Genomic DNA, 24,927 nt, shown 5'->3' on the forward strand with positions numbered 1-24,927 from the left:
TTACTCTTCAGTATTGAACACTAATATGACAGTACACTTATCAATGTTCTTTGTTTCTCCTCTTTACTGGAATCCTGGAGGACTTTTCTTTATAAAGTTGGTCTTTTTTGTTGTCCAGCTGTAGAATCTTAGGAAATTGTAGTTCCAGCAATCCTAGCTGAATTTTGCCTACATCACTAGTGAGAAAGCCAGTTCCCTCTAATTTGATATTCTTATTATTCATCAGTTTGCTTATCTCAGCCACCTTCTTGCAAAATGTTAGTGTAGTGTAGCTCAGTCCGGTTCCACCGCTAATTTCTCTATACTTATTTTGCTGGACAGTCTAAACTCAACACACTGAAGGCCAACATACTATTTTAGCAAGCCACAGTAAACTGCTTGCATAGTAAATTGTGACCACCAGTTTCTATCAGAATTATTGCTCTCTGCCATATCTGTGATGGAAGCCAGAGAACAAGATGAAATCTAGCCTAATGCAGTAGAATTTGCTCCCCTCCTCCCTAACTGGAATATAAAGCAATTCCTAGGGTTGCTTTCACCTTGTTAGATTTTTCTAAATTAATATTATTCCCAGTATTGTGCTTGTTAAATTTTTATTGGGTTCACAACTGGGAACTAAAAATTCAAGAAATGAAATTGGAACAGTCCTCCTGTGCTACCTCTCGATTAGGCACTAAAAGCAATATTCTTCCCATGATTACTTAAAAGAATTTCCCTGGCTTCACCATTTCCATGACTGTTTATACAGGAGAAGCAGCTTTTAGCTGAGTTTTATTTAAAACTCTTGTAAATTTCAGCTATGGCTACAGGCAGAGTTTTGCATTCACTCTTGAAAAATGTCACAAAGCCATGTAGTGTGCTGTCATTTCTAGGAAGGGTAAATTCCTTAATATTCCCAACTTTCATAGGTGTAACAAGTTGTCAAGTCTATATACAGGTAGTTATAAAGAATATCTGCATAGTTAAAACCATTACCAGTCTTTTATAAGGCCATTTTTATCCCTTAAGTCATGGTAACATTATTCTGCACAGGTATCCTCATATTTGATACTACAACAGTAAACCTACCCATCACTCCAGGTGCTTTTCTGAGCTTTTCCAGTGCCTCATTTGAGTTTTGTTGGATAACTTGACTGTCCTCTACTAGAAAGAAGTGAACAGAATTTAAAACAAGAAAATTTTATTCATAAATAACTTTTTAAAGTGATGGAATTTTCACATTGATATTTATATAACATTTGTCACTTTCAAAGTGGGCAAACACCAGTGAGTTCTCTGAAGCAGTTAAGTATTGATATACCTTAAATATGGGATGGTGAAGAATCAGAGGCTGTGCCTTGCTCAAGGCCACAATTTAGGACTTGTCTACATGGTGTTTTAGTCTGCACAAGATGGGTGTAAATTTAATCCACACTAGCATGCTGTCCACTAACTGGCCCATGTGACCTTGGTAGCATGCACTAAAAGTTCAGTAGTGTCTATTAATCTACATGAATGTGCACTAGGGAATTTTTAGTGCATGCCAGCAGAGTCCACACAGGCCAGTTTAGTGCATGATATGCTAGTGGGCTAAAATTTTACTCCCCTCTGGTACTGACTAAAGCACCCTGTAGACAAACCCTAAGTAGCAGATCAATTATTAGAACTCAGAGCTAGAGTCTCAACAAGTATGTCAGTTCACTAGATAAAGCTGTCTCTCTGTGTTGCTGTTGAATAAAGTGGATACAGCTGCTTCGTGTGTATATGTAAACAGGCATACTTTGAACAAGTGACTTCCACAGTATCTCAAAGAAAAGCCTGTGAATTCTGCATTAGAGTGTTCCATCAGGAAAGGTTGGGAGTCTTTCCTTGTTTGCTCCCACATAAAATGGTTGTTTCCAAATCCAGGAGCGCTCTAAACTGGCATAGCATGTTCTTCTCTGGATAATGTACGTAGGCCCTGCACATGCTTAACTTTAGGCACTGTGAGTTCTGTTAGAGTCAGTAGGATTACTTGGGAAATGGGAAACATAGGCATAACTCTTTGGAGAACTGATAAAAGGCACTAGAAGTTCAAACCAAATGGTGTGATCTTTAAGAACAGCACTTGCTCATTATGAACGGAAGAGGATAACAGTTTTTTGAATGTGAAATAGGAGGGGAATGTGGATGTGGAAGGAGTAAAGATCTCAGTAGTGGGGCTAGTAAAGCCAGATAATAAGCAAAAATGTAAATATTTATTAAAGGTGTTTGCACCCCTTCTTGGCCACTGCCTTTGTGAAAATGAATATTTTATTCATGTATTTATCTAAGACTTTATTTTGGCCACTTTCACTAATTGCTGACACTTGGCCATGCAAGTGTCAGAATAGTGAATTATTGCATATTTTAAGGTTCTAATGACACTTGGTTCTGTTGCGCCTTTCCAAGGCTGGTTCTTCCCTAATGTGGCAATGGATGGCTCTGGGAGTGTTAATAGGAATAGCATCTCTAGGTTCAGTGATTAGCACTAAGCTCACTTCAAAAGTGACTGAAAGTTAGCAGTGGGCATGTCCACATCACTACAACAGTTAATACTAGGTAGCACTCTTTTTGGCAATCTCAGAAGAGAGTCCAGGGAGCCTTTCACTTCTGCTTGTTCCATATCTGTGTGAATAACTAAAGGACTTCCTCCATCTTTAGAGCTATCATTTTGACATCTTCTGCCGTCAGTACATTTTTATGTGGCCAACTTCTTTGTTCATTTGTGATGAATCTAAAAATAAATGTATCCTTATCTTAAATACTTGTCCTTTCTTATCTGACCCTTTCCTCATCCGAGGCTGCTCTCACAACTTTTCTAATGGGCCAGTGCTGACTTCTTCCCCAAATCTCATCCATGAATGCCTACCTTAGGTGACACCTCATCTAGCCCAGGACACTTCCTGTTTCACTGCTTGGCCCTGGAACTGACCCTGCCAAGCAAATTTGGTGCAATTCTGGGGCTTTTCAATAAATTGTGCCCCAGAATACACAAGTGGATAGGAAATACTCTAGAAAGCTAGGATTGTGTCAACAGCTGGCTCATATCTTGTTTGAACGAGAATAATAATCCACCTTAAGAAAAAGGATGGAAGTTCTGCTGGAGCCCAAGTACACTCCTGAGGTCCAAGTTACAGTGGATGTCTACACAGATAATAGTATTATACTAATTTTTTAATGTTGAATTATTGAAGACTGTGCTAAAATTGTGTAAGCTAAACAACACAAGTCTTCTCTTTCATAAAGGGAGACTTAATAGGTATGTCATTTGACTGTCATTTTTAATTGAATTATTCAGAATATACGCAACTTAATATCTTGTTTCAACCACAGTCATCTTTACTTATGTCTTTTGGCAGAAATGGTTACTCATACAAAGTGGCAGTGGCTCTGTCTTTATTTCTTGGATGGTTGGGAGCAGATAGATTTTATCTTGGGTATCCTGCCTTAGGTGAGTTTTTTTTTTCTTGTTTTGATTTTAAATAATAAAACATTAATTCTATATGATTGGAGTTTACACGCATACTTATGTCTTAACTACTGACCTCTGATTCTCACTGTTTTCAAATTTACTCACTAGTGTACTTATTTCACTTTGAAAGCAAAGCCTTTGCAATGAACTAATGTCCATGTTTTTACTGTTTAGAATGGCTCTGTGGCCAAATCCCGCCGTGATTTAAGTGGACATAACTCCTCTTGAACTTAGTAGTGACAAAGGGGAGGTGCTGTAGTTCAGGGGATAGGGCATGTGATTGAGAGTCAGCAAGCCTATGTTCTATTCTCAGCTTTACTGCCCTTCTATTGTATGAATTTGCGCTAATTACTTAACCTTTCTGAGCCGCACTCCCTCTGTTGTGGAATTGTTTGACATCTGTTGATGAGAAAATGTATGTTATGGTTAAGCATTAATTATGGGAATTGAGCTTGCTTACCCCAGGACTGACTTTGGACAATGCTGTTGAGAGAAGCAATGTGGCCTCTGCTCTTTTGTCCTTCATGATGGGGATCCCTGGGTAACAGTCCAAGTGCCTGTGACTAAAAAGGTGATCAGGGTAGTGTAATGATTTTAAGTTGTTTCAGTAAGTAATAGTCTCATTACAAAAATGTATACTGAGAAAATTTAGCTGTCAAAACCCAAGAAATATCAGTTATAATAATAAATGTTCTTCAATTCTATGCAGTCACTTAAAAAAAGTAGGTCTGAAAAGTCGCAGTAAACATTCCAATAACAATCTTAACTGATGCCTTATTTACTTTCACATAGTACAGGTCAACAATTTATACAACTTATAGCACGCTGTAGGAAATCAGTTATATAAAGGCTATGAATCAGTTACTGGTATTCTAAGTATTACATACTTTATATAGTAGAAGATATACTGTAGGAAGATGTGTGTAACAGAAATGGAGCTGCTCTGTAATTTATAAATATTGTTTATGCTGACCTGGTTGTTGGGATGTTTTCTGTGTGAATATATTGGTTGAGTTCAGTTGGGAGCTCGATGGAAAACCAGCAGAAAATAAAAGAATTGTTCAAGATAAATCACTTTCCCTCAACTCTCAAGGGCTGTTAAGAGACAGTGCTGCATAGGAAAAGGCCTGGGAACCAGAAGATCAAAAGACAGGGTTTAAAAGGAAGACTTCCACAAAGAGGGCAGTAGCTATTGGGGAGCCATTGGGGAGAACAGACTGACACACAGGACCTGCTGAGGAGTTGGAAGAATTTAGGCCATCAGGGGATATTAAGCCTTTGGGTAAGGTAGATGTGTTTGTAGGCTATTTTAAAATGCTTTGTTCCTACTGTTAAAATAAACAAATATTTTAATTTTAAGAAGGCTTTTTGTTCACTGGTTTCAGAGTAGCAGCCGTGTTAGTCTGTATTCGCAAAAAGAAAAGGAGTACTTGTGGCACCTTAGAGACTAACCGATTTATTTGAGCATAAGCTTTTTTGTTCACTGAATACCACTGGCCACAGAGTCCTGAAGGGAAGAACCACAGGTGCCAAACCCAGTTGGACCTACTGGGAAAGCATGGTTGATACACAGTTTGGGCCTTGGGCTGCAGCACCCTAAGAGCACAAGAACTACAGAACTCCACCCTGGGAGACATATAGGCATGGGACCTGTTACCTGTAGGAGTAACAGTGGGGGAGGTTTAGATTGGATATTAGGAAAAACTTTTTCACTAAGAGGGTGGTGAAACACTGGAATGCGTTACCTAGGGAGGTGGTAGAATCTCCTTCCTTAGAGGTTTTTAAGGTCAGGCTTGACAAAGCCCTGGCTGGGATGATTTAACTGGGAATTGGTCCTGCTTTGAGCAGGGGGTTGGACTAGATGACCTTCTGGGGTCCCTTCCAACCCTGATATTCTATGAGTGCACTCAGGGACCAGGAAAGGCAAAAGTGCTGCTAGCCCTGTAACGATAATAATGTTTTATCTAAATACCCATTTTAAATTCAAAACTGTGCTGAGTGTCTGAATAATATAATTAATGTTCTGCAATTAGAATGTGTGTGTAATAGAACTTGATATATATTCTTTGTAGTTCAATGCAAGTCAATTGCTATACATTAGCGATGTGTGTGCTGAAATGAGCTAAATGACTTGCACAATATAATGCTATATAAGCTATGTCTTGAGGGTCAAAGTTAAGATGGAATATCTGGTGTGAATTTTCCCATGTCTACATTTAAGAGAATGTGTGAATTTCTACAACGTCTTAGCAGATCATTTCCTTAAATCTTATTGCGTATGTTGTATTAACAGTTCTGGATATGTAACTTTTTAAATTAATAACTGTAGTGATCTTCATTTTCAGGTAATATTTTCTATTTCAAAATACATTGTAATAATTCTCTTTATTTCTATGAAAATGTCTATTTGATTTTTGTGCTTTCTACTAAGATATTTAAATTCCCAACCAAAATGTTGCCACCTTTAGGTGAAATTAGTTAAGAGACTGATTTTAGAAAATCTGTTTTAAGAGTTTCACTCTTGCAGTCATTTCAAATTATTTTTAAATTACTTGTTTCTAACTTTTTTGAAGATATTCAAAGTGTTTATAGATTGCTTTCCACTGGTTTTGAAAATGAAGTACTAGAAACAACCTATAGATTTCTGGACATGTATCTAAACACGTATAGATAAGTGTGTCATATCTAAATCTGCATGACCAGATCCTAATTCTACATGTACAAAACAAGTAAACATGAACACATGAACAGAACATGGGATCTGATCCTGCAAACACTTACCACTCAGGATAGTGCTTACTATTGTTAATTCTGTTTGAAGCTATTGGCTTTAATAGGACTTCCCATAGTGATAAAAATTACCTCAGATAGTGTTTGTCAGATTTATCCACAGGATGAAGAAAATGATGATGGCTTTTTAAGGTACACATAAATCCTATTCTGCTAGAATTACCTTCACTATATGTTAAGAAACTCTCTGTTTAAGCTTCATTAGTTTCTCAGTATGTTACAAACAGTTGCCTTTTTTGTATAACTCTAGATTGCATGATGTAATGGACTGGTGCAGCTAAATACACTAGTACTGCTTCAAGTGGGAGCTTTGAGTTTCTGCCTTCTCCCTGTTCTTATGGGTAATTCTGTGTTAACCCGTGTGGCCTTTTTTCCTGACATGTAATAATTTGCACATTTTTATTTTGCACATTTATATTTACATAAAAAGATTAGATCTTCTAAGATCCCTTTTTTAGAGGCAATTGGATAACTCTAGATGCCCATTTTCTGTAAAACCAATGTTCCAAAATTCAAATATTTTCTTATTTTATCAGTTGGACTTAGAATAAGGATGTGCATTACTTTTAGTGCAGATGTCTGAAAACTTTGCTTTGAATTCTTATATGTATTACACTTAAATTACCAATTGGACCTGAAATATAATTCAGATATTAGCCACAATTAAAAGATTTGCAAGTTAAGCTCTTATAAAGCTTGGAAGCTGTTCCCCTGTGAAAGGATAGAGAGGAGTGAAGCAAAAAGAATACTGGTAACTAATCACACAACTTCTTATAGAGAATTCTTGTGCTTTGTCAAACAAGGTACCTCTTAAATATTAAATGATCTGAATTCCTACAAATTACGTTTAGGAGCTGACTTGCAAAGCAGCAGATTACCTTAAAAATTAGTTGTTGTTTTTCTACTTTTACCACCATATATATTGTTGTTGAATTCATATTTTGAAAACTGTCATTCATAGACTATTCTTATGTGAAGCTGTGTAGTGCTTACTACTTTGTAAATGTGTTTATGTGGCACATTGCCTTTAAAGACAAGATACACACATTTTGCTCTGTATGATACTTTTAAAGCTAGAGCACACATCGATTTTCCTCACTGACCTTTCTACATACAAGAGATACCATTTTTTAACAAGATGGTATAAATCCTGACAATACAAAGGCGGACTATAAACCAGATTTTCTTGCTTCAAGGAACTGTCAGAATAGGATGTCACAAAATAATAGTCTCCTGTTGTTAGATAAATAGTATGGCAAAGGCTTTCACTCTAAGGTATTTCCTCTTTAATTGAGTGAATTTATTTCTCATGAAGATATGGAGAAAGAAAGCATTAGCTTTAGCCGGGCATTGTGAAAGCTTCCCCATGCAGCTCTGTTGATGCACCTTTCTTCTGAGTTGTAAGCCCCCTGCTATTTCCATCTTTGTTAGTCTGTTCTCAAGGGGACCCATGGTGCCATATAGTACCAATTCGTGTTTTGTTTTTGTGAGACCACCAAACTCAGTCTCACTTGGGATTTAAATTAGGATTTGAACTTTACTTGTAAACCTCCATATTTCCATTTGGCCATACAAACAAACAAACAAACAAGGCTTCAGACTAAAATTGCATAAGCCCTCATTCTGAAACTTTATTCTCCTCTCCCCAAACATGAGAATAATTCCGTTTAAGATGAGTATCAAAAAATCCAGACCTCTAACTTAACATTTTAGGTTTAAAACACAGTTTATTTTTTGGCAGTGAATAGCATTGACTACATCATTGTGAAGATCTAGTACAGAGTATACAACACCATACTGTTGAGACTTCTAAACATCTTGCAATCCTGCAACAATCCTTCATTTTTAATGAGCTATCAAAGGTTCTTTGCTCTTACCTCTGCAGGGGAAAAAATTTCGAGTTAACGTGTTTAATTGCAGTGTAGAGGCTTCGGCTGGAGCCCGGGCTCTGGGGTTCTGCAAGCCTGAGTCATCTGGCACAGGCCAGCCATGGGTTTTTAATTGCAGTGTAGACATACCTGTTGGGGCCAAGAAGTTGTATGGATAGCAGAAACATCTCAAGTTTTGTAAGGAAAGCAGGGTGGATTTGATTTAAATCAAATTGATTTAAATCATTATTTTAAAAGACTCGATTTAATCATGGATTTCTACATAAAAGTGCATTCTTGTTGGTTGTTATAACCATAATACATATTCTTCACAACTCAGAGATAGATGTAGGTTTCATTTTTAGAAGGAATACATTATACATTTTTAAAGTGATTTATTCTGAAAACTTTTCAGATTAGTTTTACAGCTGTATCAGAAAATGAATGATGCTTGGTCATTTCATTTACCAAAGGTAATTGAAGCAGATTGTTCATCTCCCAGTGACGTCAAAATATCTCCAATTCAACAGGTTAATCATTTAATATTTGGAGGATTTTCTTGCCATGTTGTATTAGGAGGACATCACCACCAGACAGACATTTAAATTATTTTATTTAACTAAAACAACGTTATGTATTCTGGATTTTTTTCTTCAACAGCAAAGATATAATATTTTGACAAAACAAGCATATGAATTTTTGAATTTAGCTAAACATTCAAGTTTTTTAAAATCAGGTTTGTTTTGTTTTTAACTAAAATAGTTAAACGAAATATTTAAAAACAAAAATTAAATCGACTGTCAGCCAGGTCAACATGAGAAACTTAAAACATTGGCTTCTGCAGCTAACCCCATCATCTTCACCTTCATTTTCCTGTTTGTTCATAATCTGGAAAAGAAAAATAAGCTTTCCTGCTTTTTCAGGTCCCAAACGATTTCTCAGTTTGGAGTGAATTAGTCCAAAGGAAGAGAAATATTCTTTCTACACAAGAAGAAGAAGCTACTGCTGTTAAAAGTGAGATTATCACTTCAACAGTCTCTGAATCCAAGTGCTTGTGTAACTTCCACCAGTTCACTGGTGTCACTTTCTTTAAAACATCATCAGCAAACATATATTTCTTGAATGGTTCTTATTCCCAAATTGGGTCTCTTCTAGTGAGAGAATGGTATGGTAGATCTCAAATCAGTGAAGGCTACACTCAGAGATCTGAAGACTTCTGGAATATGCTGCTCAAACAGTTTCACTTTTGTTTCTACTGCCTGTCCCTCCCTTCTCACATTTATCTCCAGACTTCTTCTCCTTGTCCAGATCTATTCCGCCCCAACAATCTTCTATTCATTGAACTTTTTGAAACTTTGCACTTTTAGAGAGAGGTAAGGGATTAACTCTGTGTACGCAAATTTGCAGAGGGACAATAGGGTTGAAGTCTGTTATTTCTCTCCTTTATATATTATTTATTTAAAAACATTTTTGCTGTTAACAAGCATGTTATCTCTGGAGACAGAAATCCACAGTTTGAGAACTGCAAAACTAAGCATCTCTGATGCTATCTTCTAGACTGATCACTGAGTCCCATTGAGTAGATAGAAAGATTAACCTAAATAATCTATACAGAAGTCCCTTGAACCCCATAAGATTGGGTCCCTAATCCATGAACTATTGGAACTTATTTACAAAACTTTTCTTAAACATTACATGAATATATTGTTTCATACTATAGAATTAGAATTTATAATCCCTATTTCATGATGAGATATCTTTGAGCTATAACATATCTTTATCTTTAGATAGGTTTTTTCCTCAAAAAGCATTTTATAAAAAAATCAGATATAAATTAAAAATATCTTTGTTTTTTTAATTTTTTTTTAAATCATTTATTTTTATCCACCCTGAAAGAAAGTAAATCTTTATGCTTTAGCCAACCTCTAACCAACTGGGTTAGGAAGAGACTTTCTCTGTAGGGCATCTTGCACCTTTTTCTGAAGCAGTTGGTGTTAGACACTGTTGGGCTACTGGACTAGTCTGATCATGTATGGCAATTCCTATGTTCTACAGGTGCTTTGCTTACAAGATGTTCTGAAACTCGGAGTACTTTCACATGCTCTTATCTCTTGCAATATGTCGATTAAAAAAATTAATTTACAGCTACAAATAAGTAACACTATTCACATGTAGAGGAAATAAGTGTAGTCCTGTTTCAGTCTTAGATTTCTTTTTAGACTCCAGCTAAAATACTTTCTCCTCTTCTGCACGTTAGTACGATCCCTATTAAATCTACACTTGCAATTTGAGAGGTGGGACAACAGGTCCAGCCAGAAACTGCTGCTCAGGCCCCAGCAAGGTTTCCATTTGCGATCCGTGGTTTACAAGACCAATGCTCTAACCCCTGAACTATGGAGCCAGGTCCTTGGTGCCCTCAGCATGGGTTGAAGGTTGATTCCAGTAGACGCATGGCTGGCATTGCATATCTTCCAAGAGCCTTGAGCATCTTACATTATCCAGAAGGGCAATAATCCCCAAAATTTCTCAGGTTCACAAAAATTCAGTTACCCTTGTGCTTTATGGTAGTCATCTTTTAAAAAGGTAATTGAGGATTTTTAGCTCCAAAGGCATCCACCCTAATTTTTCTGATATTTTTTCCTCACTTAGGATGGATTTAACTACAAGATCCCAGACTTTTTTACTACAGTAATCAAAGGCTCAAACCCTTAAAGCATCAAGACCTTTCCTGTAGAAAGTCTGAAGTTTGATTAGTGAATGGATTGTTGCAAAATTCTAACTCTTTACCAAGTGTCATTGTTGATATTCAGAATAGCTTGAAGATGGCTGGGGGATGGGCACTGGGGTTGCAGCATTTTATTTTAATATAAAATCAATACAGTGGCTTGCTTGTCAACTGTCAGTTTATTTGGGATCATCCATTCCCTGAAAGAAGCAGAACTAAAGAGTAAATAGTGCTGAAATATTTTGCAGAAATGTGATGAAAATTACAAACACCCATGCAGACAACTTCCCTCTGTTGTGTTTAGAGGGAGCACTGGTTCATCCAAACTACTGAATACAGATTAACAAGTTAGTTTGTTACATGGAAGGCTGGTTTGGAGTGCCTCCCCCTAAACTTAAATAACCCACAATTTTTGTGATATAATGGCCTGTTTTTTCCCCTCTACTCTTACAGTTATTTGGCCACTTCCACTGTTTGTTTATTTTTTCTTCCTCCTTTCTGTCTTTGCTTCCTTTCCTGCATTTCCTCCCCATACTCCCCAAAGCAAAAATTGGGCTCAATAAGTGTTTCTACAACCAATAATGGAGAATGAAAGTGACTAGAATGATAAAATCTTGCAGCTAATTCCATACATAAAGTGCTTACACACTTGGAGCTACTGTCTCTGATTCTGACGCCAGTACAGATGGTGGGGTGAAAGTGGCTTGTTGGGTCCCTAAAATGCCAACTCCCAGTGGGGTTCAGAATATGTATTGAGAGCATGACAAAAGATGGAAGAGTTATCCACGAATACTTTGGGTGGGGAATGCTCTAGTTGCAGAGATAATAAATTTGGTACTCTAGTATTTACCAGAGAAATTGGCGTGCCTCATTTTAGTCCTAACTCAGAACTGTTGTCCCCTGTTGCTGGCATTTGTTTCCTGGCTGTTGCCCTTATGTTTTTTGACACTACAGCCAATACTGATGTCAAAGCTTAAAATGTTTGGCTGCTGCAAGTCCCAGACACCAACCACTGAGAACAATTTGTTTTAAACATTTATGTATTTATAATTTTGTACATATAACATGACTTGTATGCTTCATTGATTGACACCATTTCATATTATAGAGTCATAGTGAAATTATTTTTGCTCCATTGGAAGGCCGGCCTGCTAAATGTTTTTCTTCCTCTTGGTCAAGAGTCACATTCTCATTATTAGGTTTCCATTTTTCAATTTTGTTAACAATATAGCTGTATGTATCCTGTATTTCCAGCATGTTGATTTCTGTTGCATCCAAAGTGTGCTGTGCATTTTACACGCAGGTATAAACTTGTTTTCGCTGCTGAAGACGGCACAGTTCTCCTCATACAATATCGTACAATTAACTTGATCTAGTTAAAGACAAACATTCCTTTTTACACTTTCTAATCTTGGATAAAATTTTCTGAAGAGCCTAAGTGACTTAGGAGACTGAGACACATTTTCAAAAGTAACTTATCCCCTTAAGCTTTATTGAAAGTCCTTGGGGTTTAAGTTTCTTAAGTCACTTTGATGCTTTTGAAATTTTTACAGTGTTCACATACAATGAAGTCTGTTCAATAAACTATTTAAGGCAACCTTCTGCTTCTAAAGACATCCTCTAAGTATCTCCACATTTTATTACAGTTCTGCCTCACCTTTAATGGAAAATCATCTCAGTGAAACAGTCATTTGTTAGTCATGTCCATGTATTCATTCTAAATGCAGTGGAATATGTCTGTAAGTTCCTAGAAAAGTATCTACATTGTTGGCAACCCCTTAAACATTAGTATTGTATACACTAGCAATGAGAACATTATTCAAACCCAGCATGTAATGCAGCAGCTGTTTCCAAAGTCTAATTAGTATGTTCTACAACTTGAGACAGTAGAAAGTGTTTCATGTTAAAATAAGTTTTGGAGCTCCAATGCGCAAAGATTTCTTTGTTCTTTCTTTTAAGATTAACTGTGCATCCAGCCAGAGAAAGGAAAAACTCAGTAATTTAAGTTGACACTAATGTGTTCATTCTCTTCCTTTTCTCAGAATTATGTCTGTTACACTCACTTTGTGTTTAAATCTTTTAAACTAAGCAAGTTTCTTTACAGGTTGGTGCATAAATGTAAAGAAAATGTAAAGACTTTCTGATAATTAATTAAAAGATTCTTGTGTTAATTTCACTCACATGCTAAAATGTCCCGGGGGGGTCAGATGGGGGAAATGCCTATGCACCTGGAAACTGTAAAGTACCATAAACTTTATAGAGAATTGCTTAAGGCTGTAATTAAGTTTTATTTTCCTTTCTAGGTTTGTTAAAGTTCTGCACTGTAGGGTTTTGTGGAATTGGTAGCCTAATTGATTTCATTCTCATTTCAATGCAGGTAAGTTGACACTTTCAAACTAGGATACAAATCCATTTTTTGTTTATTAGAAGTTTGATAAAGTCCAAAAAAGGGGCCAGTCTGTTTTTGGCTTCTTGAGAATTTTCTGACTATCTTACACATTAAAATCCAGGTCCTTATTTCTCAGTCATGATGTTGCAGAGGGTGCATCATAGGAAATAGATTTAAATATAAATAGATTTGACCTTAAAATAAATTGCCAACTAGATATTTCTTCCAGTCACTGCAGTGCAACCACCTCTAGTTGTAACCTGGAAGCTTTTTCACCACACAAAGCAACACTGCATATATGTGTTATGGCAGAGTGAAGACTGATGTATCTTATTAAAACTACTTGAGAACTTAAGCAGAATCTAGTTGTCCAGCACTGTAGTTTGGCCAGGTCACATGTGGCTTGGAGTGGTAAATACCACAGGATCTTATGACTGCTTCTATTTAGGATCCCTGGTTTAACACATCACCAGGAAGACGTGTGTAAATGCATTCAAGAGGGTGCAGGGATAAACCTAACTACCTAGGGTGAAAAGAAAAGGAGTACTTGTGGCACCTTAGAGACTAACCAATTTATTTGAGCATGAGCTTTCGTGAGCTATATCCGATGAAGTGAGCTGTAGCTCACGAAAGCTCATGCTCAAATAAATTGGTTAGTCTCTAAGGTGCCACAAGTACTCCTTTTCTTTTTGCGAATACAGACTAACACGGCTGTTACTCTTATACCTAGGGTGACATTTTCTAAAGCACTTAAGTGCCACAGCCCCACAGAAAGCCAATGGGGACTTAGGCACCTTTGAAGAAAATCTCCTCCTTTCCTTGACATGTATAGATTATCAGAAAAAAGAAAAGGAGTACTTGTGGCACCTTAGAGACAAACCAATTTATTTGAGCATAAGCTTTCATGAGCTACAGCTCACTTCATCGGATGCATTCAGTGGAAATTCACTAAATGCATCCAATGAAGTGAGCTGTAGCTCACAAAAGCTTATGCTAAAATAAATTGGTTAGTCTCTAAGGTTCCACAAGTACTCCTTTCTTTTTGTGAATACAGACTAACACAGCTGCTACTCTGAAACCATAGATTATCAGAGTTTCTTATTAAGATTAACCAGCCTCTGAAATGGTGACCAGTGGTGCTGCAGAAATCTGGATTCTAGTCAGTATTTCTTTGTACAAACACAGCAAGTTACTGGAGACCAGGAGAAAAGAGGCAGTGACAATGCCGAATAGTAAACACTAAAAATGTCCCAGGTAGTTTGTAAAGCGTGTGCATTTATTTCCTAAACTTCAGGAATCCAACCACATGCTTGCTTTGCAAACCAGAATGTGTTGGATGTTGTGTGCCATTTTAAAACTTAAAACAAATGGCTATATCCAGCACTTCTGTTCGCAAAACAGTATGTGGTAAGTATACATCTCCACAGTCATGGTCTGGCTACCCTGCTCCATTTTCATTTCTGCTTTGCTTCTTCTGGTTGGTGCTCTGCACGTTCGCCAGAGTGGAAAGGGAAATACTGTAGTGACTGGTGTTCTATAAACATCAGAAACAGACCTCCCCCTTTCAATCAAAAGGTGAGCTTAGAAGCAGCTTGGTCAGTGTTTCTAACACAAGACGATTGTAGAAGAGTGAGAAAGAAGAAGGCATAACACATGGGTTTTGCGCTGTGGTACACATGCATGTGATGTTCAACTTCTATATTTAATATTTTGAAATAAATAAAATTCAGTTGCAAGTTTACATATGAACAGCTGCTGGCCTACCCCATTACTTCAGGGACTGCAGGGTGGAGAAGGAGAAAGTTGATGTTGCTATTTTATCTATATTTGCAAAAAGATGACCTATGTTAATTGAGAGGGGTCTTTTTAGGATTACTGAAGATTAAGGCCTTCAACTGATATCTTGTGGCCTCACAAAGCGGCAAGAGTTTCTCTATTCCAGGATGGGTCTATTTAGAAGAATTTGTTTGGGTTTGGTTTTTTTTTTGGTTTTTTTTTGATTTCCAACTATCTTTTTTAAATCAGTCCCATCCGGAATAATTAAACTCAATTTTTTTTGTTCAATTTTTGCTTTTTGTACAGTTGGTAGTTTTACCTCAGTATGTGCTTTTTCTCATGAACACTTTCTTGAGGCAAATCATCAGTATCACAATGATGGAATCATGTACACTGGGGAGGAAGGTGAACAAAAATATAGTTAACTCTTGATCCTGGCCAAAGAGAATATTGTAACTTCTCTCTCCTGTGCTAAAATATACAGAATGTATTGTCAGTTGTAAACTTTCTTTACATCTTAATAGAAAGGCACAAATCCTCGCACCATCATACAACCTGTTTTGTAAGGCCACTATAAATTGTGGCCACAATAGGCTAAAATAACTTACCTTTATTTGATAGAATACTTATTCCGGTTGATCATAGACCTTTACATACACTTATTTCCCACACTGTTTAATTTATCTTGGCTCCTTCCACCCAAAACAATTCCTACTCCCCTATGGGGTAGCAACATTTTTTCTTTGGGCCATCATCTCAAACATTGTGTATGGACCAAATGGGAGAAGAAAGAACAGTTTGTCTGTGGTTCATGCTACTGTATTTGTAAAGAAAATTTAGAATAAACGTGCATATTCTTTTCTAATACAGACCTGCAAAAATAAAACCTGCAATGCTGAAGTTATTACCTTAGTAGCTATTGCTAAACTAATTGGACTGAACTAAAGCCCAACTGAGCTTTTGCTGTTTAACTTCATCACTGTAGCCACAAAGGCACATGTGCATTCTATGTCATTTATATTGTCTTCTGTGTTAAAGATTCTAAATCAGATGGTTGTATATGTACATTAAACCACTGTTCTTTAGCTGCCATGTTTGTATGACATTATGACATTCTAGTGTGCTGTCCAGACCAGTGAGGAGCTGTGTCGCCATCTGCCTTGCAACCAGGGATGCCTCATGATGTTTTGCCGCTGTAGTTCCCAACCTGAGCCCCTCACAAACAGCCAGCAGCAGGCTGGGCACACCCCGAGTGTCTGTGTATAGCTGCAGCCTGCCAGCATACTCCAGTCACACTCTGGTTTCCACTAACATTGGTTACCACTTATAGGGCAACCCCAACACACTCCCAGTCCCAATTTTTCCCGCAAAACACATATTCTGTACTGTCTAGCCCTCTCCTGGACAGTTCAGATATTTTAGGTCCATTGCCCCTCTAAGAGGATCAATATCCAGTAGTTTGCTATTTTAAATGGAAAAGCAGCGAAGAGTCCTGTGGCACCTTATAGACTAACAGATGTATTGGAGCATAAGCTTTCATGGGTGAATACCCACTTTGTCAGATGCATGTAGTGGAAACTTTCAAAGGCAGGTATAAATATGCAAGCAAGAATCAGGCTAGGGATAACGAGGTTAGTTCAATCAGGGAGGATGAGGCCCTCTTCTAGCAGTTGAGGTGTGAACACCAAGGGAGGAGAAACTGCGTTTGTTGTTGGCGAGCCATTCACAGTCTTTGTTTAATCCTGAGCTGAGAGTGTCAAATTTGCAAATGAACTGAAGGTCAGGAGTTTCTCTTTGAAGTCTGGTCCTGAAGTTTTTTTTGCTGCAGGATGGCTACCTTTAAATCTGCTATTGTGTGTCCAGGGAGATTTAAGTGTTCTCTTACAGGTTTTTATATATTGCCGTTCCTAATATCTGATTTGTGTCCATTTATCCTTTTACGTAAGGACTGTCCAGTTTGGCCAATGTACATAGCAGAGGGGTATTGCTGGCACATGATGGTGTATATTACATTGGTAGATGTGCAGGTGAATGAACCGGTGATGGTGTGGGTGATCAGGTTAGGTCCTGTGATGGTGTCGCTGGTGTAGATATGTGGGCAGAGTTGGCATCGAGGTTTGTTGCATGGATTGGTTCCTGAGTTAGAGTTACTATGGTGCAGTATGTCGTTGCTGGTGAGAATATGCTTCAGGTTGGCAGGTTGTTTGTAGGCGAGGACTGGCTTGCCTCCCAAGGCCTGTGAAAGTGAGAGATCGTTGTCCAGGATGGGTTGTAGATCACTGATGATGCATTGGAGAGGTTTTAGCTGAGGACTGTATGTGATGGCCAATGGAGTTCTGTTGGTTTCTTTCCTTTTAAATGGAGTTACCCATACAGTTCAATTTGAATGCAACACTGGATTAGATTTGATTAAAGAATAAAACAAGTTTATTTAACTACAAACAGAGTGAGTACAAGTATAAGGCCTTAAAGTCAGAAATGGTTACAGGAGAAATGAAGATAAAATGTTTTCTAGTGCTAAAACTTAACAATTTTACCTTGAACCAAGTCTAACTTGTTAACACATGCTCCCAGTAACATGGCTGACCAAATTCTCGGGCTAGGATCTGCTCCCAAAGTCAAAAGACTGTTTCTTTTGTCATCTTAGGTGAAGGAGAGATGAATAGGGAGAGAGAACTTGGGGTGGTTTTGGCCCTCACTTGTATAGGTCAATCACCCTTTGAAATGCATTTTCCTGAGGATTACCCCTAGATAAAGTTCACTCCTGCTGTGAGGATAGAGACAAGGAATCTTTGATGAAAGAGATTTCACGCTGTTGTTTGCTAAGATGCAGATCTGTTTGTTCCTGACCCCTTCCTTGCCAAAGATTGGCCACTTGACAGGTGATTGGCCATCAGTTTTGATGACACCTGGTAAGAAGTGTCACCTTGTCCTTTGTCTTTGAGATACAGGTTTACCCCCTTCCCAGATTTGTCTGATAAACATGCTTCAGTCATGATTTCAGCTTATATTCATAACTTTACATACAATGTTGCTATAGCCATTTCACCATGATATTATTGACAGTGAGTTATTAGTGATCCCTTTGTGACATTACCCAGAGTACAATCTGAACTGATGAACAGCTGTGTCCCCTCAATTCTTCAACCTGGGGTGCCTTTTACACTGCTTCGCCATGAGAGCTACCACTCCTGGTCTGCTCACATATAGCCTCCAGCATGTAAGTTACTCCCAGCTATGGAGTATGAGTGCTATAGCCAGTCACTCATGAATTACACTACAGAGTAACACCAGCAAATTCCCCATTAAAGACTTTCTCCCAGAAATGTATGTGTTGTACTGCCCAGCCCTCTCCTGGACAATACAAGCTCATATAAACTCCATCATTTTATTAATAGAAAATGATACTCATAAATCTTGTTATCTCAAATGGAGTTTCCCAAGCACACCAGTTTAGATAAAACAGTAAAACAAGCTTATTAACTACAGAAAGATAGATTTTAAGTGACTACAAGTAATGAGGCATAAAAGTCAGAATTGGTTACAAGAAAATAAAAGTAAAACACAACTACTGGCTAACTTAACAAGCTAGAGTGAATTCACAGCAAAGGTCTCTCTCACCACAAGTTCCAACAGTCTTGCTGGCTGAAACTCTTTCAGTCAGGATCCCTCCCCAGTCCTATGCTGCTTCCTTTGTTCTTCAAGTGCTGTTGATGCTGTGGGTAGAGATCCTTCTCTTCTTTGTCATCTCCAGCTAAAGTTCAGTAGATAAAAAGTCTGTGTGGATGGAAACTCCCAGCTGTTCCTTTGTGAAGATGTAGATTTTTTTTTATCCACACCCTCTTTCCTGCCAAAGAAAGGCAACTTAACCAGGCCCATTTGATCTTATTGATACCTGGCTGAGGCATTCACTAGCCTTTTGTCTCTGGAGAACCAGATTGTGACCTCTCTCCAGATTTGGAATATGTCTTAGTAACATCATATAGTAGTATCTTATAGCTTTACATACAACGTTGCCACATATATTTTACTAGAACAATAATGAACAGCAAATTACGAGTTTTCAAATGATACTCACAAGGCATGCTTTGTACAAGATTTATCATAGTCCTATAAAGGGGGTGAACATAGGGGTACAACCTTACAAGGCATAATTTGTACAAAGATTATTACTGTGGTGTGTAGGGTGTGAATATAGGGGTGCATTCAGTCATAGACATACTAGGGGCTGAACCTACTGTTTCTTCCCCAGTGCTAGTCGAAGCAAAACATGGAGCATTTGCTGCTTATTAGTGTTACCTGGCTGTAAATATTCAGTATGGGTTTTTGGCATGTAGTGCTTCTGCTCAGCAGCAGTTTTTACTTGCCTTTCTCCTTCTTCCCTCAGAACCCCCTCATAATTAGCTGTATGCACAGGGACACCATGAACTTTCCTGAAGGTGGTTAAATTCCATGTGTTTCTGAAGGAGATAAAGGCAATACCTGCTGGTCCATCAAGAAGGCATTAAAGGAGGATTGAAGGCAACTTGGTTTAGTTCTGCCATCTGAACTGATTTTTGTGGTGCAGAGAGAGTGGGGGGAAGCTTTGTAACATGTTAAGGGAAGAAATGGTGTTGCCTCATTGTCCTGCTTCTCAAAAGTCAGTTGAGACATCTCTCAACCTGTAACAACCACCATTCTGTAAGGGATTGCTCAAGAAAGCACCAAGTGGCAGGGGTGAATAGCTTGATACATAATTTTGTCACACAGTACACGTTGAATTTTACTTAATCAACTCTGTGGCATTCAAGCACCATCAAAATAGTCTAAAAATCTGAAAGACAACAATAATCAAATCAGATACAATGATGTTCCCACAAAGCAGAGAAACCTTCATCAGCAAAAGGGATCAGTTCTCAATTGGTGCAAAGAATGAAGGGTAGAGGGAGAGAAGGAGTGCCAAAAAGGTCAAGAATAAAGCAACTGAAGTAACTGGGCTTTGCACCATACTCTGAAAACAGCCAGCAAAGGATTGACATTCTAGGGCCTATTCTGTCTTTATTCAGGTTCTTATTCCATGTCCATCATCATGGAATCCAAATGTCCTCAATTATACAGAAGTGAAGCAATTTGCCTAAGATTACATGGTGGAAGAGCTAGCAAACTAATTAATTGTCTTGTGACTCCCAGCCCTCTGTCCTATTCAGTAGACCATGCTGCCTCCCTGTGGGCTAATTTTTTCACTTCTGGACATTATGCTTTCAAGGGAAGAAGATTCTGGGTTCATTCTCCTCCTTCCTTCTGATACTGTTCATGATTCAAAAATCAACTCCCATTAGCTACAACTGGTAGCCTTAGCACAAGAGAGGGCCAGGAATGGAACAAAATTCAATTCATAACTTTCAACGTGCAGGTGTTTTATAAAAGAATATATATTATGTTAGTGTTTTTCAGGGTTTTTAAATTATATATGCTCTAAAACTTTACCTTACGCCAGTAGCCTTGCCTCCCATCAGAGATAGGCACAGTTGAGGACAGTTCTTACCCTCACACCTCCCCCCTGCCAATTTTCTCTTCTTGTTCTTCATCTCCTTGGGCTTTCTACCTCCATTTATCAATTACAGAAAAATCCCAGAGAAGCTCTTCTTTGGCCCCATTCTTTACCAGTTTCACATTCCCAAAATAGCTGCCATCATCTCTTTCTTTCTCCCATCTATCCTCCCTTATTACTGAAATGGAGACATTTTCTGGGGCTCACCCATCTGTCAGAAAGATCTTCTAAAAGGCAGCCTGCTGTGGCTCAAATCCTGATAGGTTCAATCTAAGGCCAGAGTCTAGCAGCTCATTCACCACTGTAATTTGGTTGATTACAAGCCCTAGGGAAGTCTTGCTTCAAAGAGAATACTCACTAAAATGGTTAAACTGCAGCACAATTTCAAAATGAATCCAGTTTATATTTTGTAAATTGAGCATGATTAATTTTGTGAGGGACAAATTAACAATAATTGAGACATTAGCACAAAAAGTGTATACATTTTAATTAATATTGGAAAATCTTGTTTTTTTTTCTAGATTGTTGGACCTTCCGATGGCTCTAGTTACATTATAGATTACTACGGAGCAAGGCTTACCAGGCTGAGTATTACCAATGAGACGTTCAGAAAAACACAGATGTATCCTTAAGTCTGGCAGGAAGTATCATGTATACACAGGTGCATTTTGATTTATTGGATTCAGTAGTCCACTGAAATTCCTGATAACTGATTTATATTAATGACACTTTATTAGAACTATGTAACTGCCTATTAAATGTTGTGTATTGAAAAAAGCAGGTAAAGATATTAGAGAAATGTTATCAAGCGCAAGACTTCACATCAGAGGTACTCATTTTCCAAGTCTCTTCTGTGTGGCTGCTCCATTTCTGTGAACACGTAGCTCATGACTTCTAGGCTGCGCTACTTGTGAGTTATGCAGATATTCACAACGTGCTCTGTGATTGTTTTATCTTTCAATGTGAGTTAGTAACAGCTAATGGGATAAAAATTACTCTGGTTTCAGGCAAAGTATCTGGAGAGAAATTTTGGCACCGTTGAAGTCAGTGGGAGTTTTGGCATTGATTTCAGGAGGCCTAGGATATCACCCCTGTGTCTAAAACCTATGTCACTGTTTCCAGAATTGTAAGGCCTCTGTAACAGCTATGAAATGGACATCTTTATTTTTTTCAAAAGTCAGAAAAAAAAGACTTAAGAGCCTGATTTTAAAAAGATTGGTCCAAAATCTGTGAGGATTTATATAGTTTGCAATCCTATTAATTTAAAGAGGTTTTCCTTGAAGGTAAAGAACAAATTTCAGTGAGGTTGCCTGATTTGGCTCACAGTTTAATAATGATAATCAGCAGCTGGGGAAGGGATAGAAAAGTGTAATACCATAAATAGAACACCCTCATTCAACAGGCACAGTAGACATTATGCATCAAAGTTAGAATAAAACCTGTTTATTTTGCCTGTATTATACCTTCAGTCTCAAAAAAACCCCAAACTTGTTGACTTTCATGGTCAGATATCAACTTTATTATTCTTTTAACCATCATCTATGCTCCATCTTTTTCAAAACAGTTCTTACAAAACATATGTACCTACGTTTTAATGTACCTACATTCATATGTCAGAAGTACAAATTCTTTATACTACTTAAATAGAAGATGTAATAAAATATAGGTATGTGGATTGATCCCTCTAACCTACGCAATAAAGTCCTTAGCGCTCTTCTTTTATTTGGTCCTTGTTGACAAAGGCATCTTGTATTTTAATGAAACATATACCCTTGGCATCTCACCAAATGCTTTGTAACCAAACTTCCGTGTGACGTCCAAGATTTACCAAAAACAGGTCAGGAAAAGATTTACCAAAAATAGGTCATGAAAGATATAGTCAGAAGCTTCAGTGTTGATGTTTGATAGTCAATATCTTCATACTGTTTAATTTAAACATTCCCTTAACCATTTAGTAGATTTGAAACAAGCGAATTACAGAAAAACTGTTTTAATTTGGACCAGAAATCTACATTACATTGTCTTCACTATAACCTATTTCATAACATTTCTGGATTTTTTATTCATATACAACCTTCAAAACTATTTTAGTATTTCCTTATCAATGTTTTCTAAAGCGATTTATGAATTTTCCAAAGACCACTATTTCATAGAAAATTTGTGTCATTTCAGCTATTTAGTTTCCTTTTAACCTAAATTAAGGATAAGTATAAAAAACACCATGCGTAAACATAACCTTACTTTTAAGCAGTCAAGGTGTTATCAGTATATGCCACATGTAAGAAGAGTAAACCATGTATGAATTGGGCTAAAAATTATTTATATTGAGTACATTTTAAGAAAGGTACAGTTCAAGAACAGTTATTTAGCATGTCCAGACTACTTGCAACATTCCATTTTGTTGTCTTTTAAATGACGCTGAGGCTGATTTGTGCATGAAAACTTAAGGTGAATGAAAATTTGACATGTTGGCAAGTCCATCAGTTTATATAAAATGTTTGTACATGTCTTTATTACACCACTCCCAAGAGCAGAAAGTTTAGCAGGGAAGAGTATCTGTCAGTACAGAGGCACGTTGTGTGGAGACTCAGCATAAACAGGTACTATTTTAGGCCTGTCCACCTTGAAAGTGTTTTCATCCTTTATTCCCCCTCATATAACTGCAACAAAACATGGAGTGATTGTTTGTGTCTTTTTCATACTGCTCAGGATTGTGCGATTTTGCCGCCCATTTCATATTCCCTCTCCTCTACTTAAGAGCCTGTGTATGGTGGTGATGTTACACCCAAGGATGACTAGACAGCAAGGCCTTCAAAGTTCTGGCCAACTTTAATTTCTCTCTTCTCTTCAGATTATTTTCCTTTGACCCTTCTTCTTACTAACTGTGTCCCTCTCCTTCACATTCCTCTTCAAAATATGCTGCGTCTATGAAGCCTTTCAGAAGTTGACATTGTCACCGTGCCTCAGTGGGTCACAGCTGAGAATACCAAATTCAAGACAAACTGTTGAGAAATGGGGCAGACCCACCCCAAACTGGTGGTTATTCTTCCATAAGATATACCAAGCCAGTAACAAAAGTAAACTTTTGGTGAACAAGAAGTTAGAAATGCAGTTTCCTTAGGTATCCCAGCCTTTGTTTTACCACCCAGACACTAGACTTAATGATGAGTGGTTATTTAATATCAATTTAATCAAACAAAGGTTTCTTCCAATCCCAAGAGATCAGCCACATAGCCAGGTAAATGTAAAACTCAGATATTACCCAACAATCACACTGTTGCCAGTATGATGCAACATGCCTTTAGTATCTAATATCTAAAGTCTTATTTATAAAAGAAAAGAAAGATGAGAGAGTTCAAAGGAACATAAGAACAGCCATAAGAACAGCCATAATGGACTAAAAATCCATCTAGCACAGTATCCTGTCTTCCAACAGTGGCCAATGCCAGCTGCTTCAGAGGAAATGAACAGAACAGTTAATAATCAAGTGATCCATCCTGTTGCCCATTCTCAGCTTCTGGCAAACAGAGGCTAGAGACACTATCCCTGCCTATCCTTGCTAATACCCATTGATGGACCAGTCACCCATGAATTTATCGTGTTCTTTTTTTGAACCCTGTTACAGTCTTGGCCTTCACAACATTCTCTGGCAGAGTTCCACAGATTGACTGTGCGTTGTGTGAAGAAATACTTCCTTTTGTTTGTTTTAAAGCTGCTGCCTATTAATTTCATTTGGTGACCCTTAGTTCTTGTGTTATGAGGAGTAAATAACACTTCCTTATTTATTTACTTTCTCCACACCAGTCATGATGTTATAGACCTCTGTAATATCCCCCCTTAGTAGTCTCTTTTCCAAGTTGAAAGTCCCAGTCTTATTAATCTCTCCTCATATGGAAGTTATTCCATACCCCTAATCATTTTTGTTGCCGTGTAATTTTTCCAATTCCAATATAATTTTTTAAAATGGGGCAACCACATCTGCACGCAGTATTCAAGATGTGGGTGTACCATGGATTTATATAGAGTCAATGTAGTATTTTCTGTCTTCTTATCACATACATACAAGCATTGCAGAGTTCTTGTATCAGGTTTGAAGCAATGGTGGAATAAACTGCTGGCTTGTAAAGTCTCTGGTAACTTCCAAAAGATTGGACGCTCCTCATTCCATTGATTGGAATGCTCCTTTTAGTGTAAATCCACAGTCCAGAGATCAGAGCAGGAAAGAGGCAAAATGGAGTTGCTTCCAGGGTTTTTTATACCTTCTGCCATGTGAAAGGAACTTCCTTGTCCCAAACAAAGCCCTCAGTGCATTTTGTGGAAAAGTACAGGCACAAGATGGAGTCCAGAGTCAGATGAGCTAGTCACATGCCCTTGCAT

General features: G+C 37.7%; 1 protein-coding gene across 2 annotated transcripts in view; it reads left to right on the forward strand.

The window, feature by feature from the left end:
- Positions 1–24,927, forward strand: part of TM2D1 (TM2 domain containing 1) — a 36,327-nt gene that overhangs the window by 5,673 nt on the left and 5,727 nt on the right. For both annotated transcript variants that reach the window (XR_014712717.1, XM_084637131.1), the window contains exons 4-6: positions 3,360–3,451; positions 13,159–13,232; positions 21,072–21,211. Coding sequence is in view for 1 of the 2 variants with exons in the window: in XM_084637131.1 (XP_084493257.1) it covers positions 3,360–3,451; positions 13,159–13,232; positions 21,072–21,182 (277 nt within the window). In the remaining variant the exon portion in view is untranslated. The remainder of the gene's footprint in view (positions 1–3,359; positions 3,452–13,158; positions 13,233–21,071; positions 21,212–24,927) is intronic.

This window comes from Lepidochelys olivacea, assembly GCF_965140295.1.
Source record: "Lepidochelys olivacea isolate rLepOli2 genome assembly, chromosome: 8".
Taxonomy (NCBI): Eukaryota; Metazoa; Chordata; order Testudines; family Cheloniidae; genus Lepidochelys; species Lepidochelys olivacea.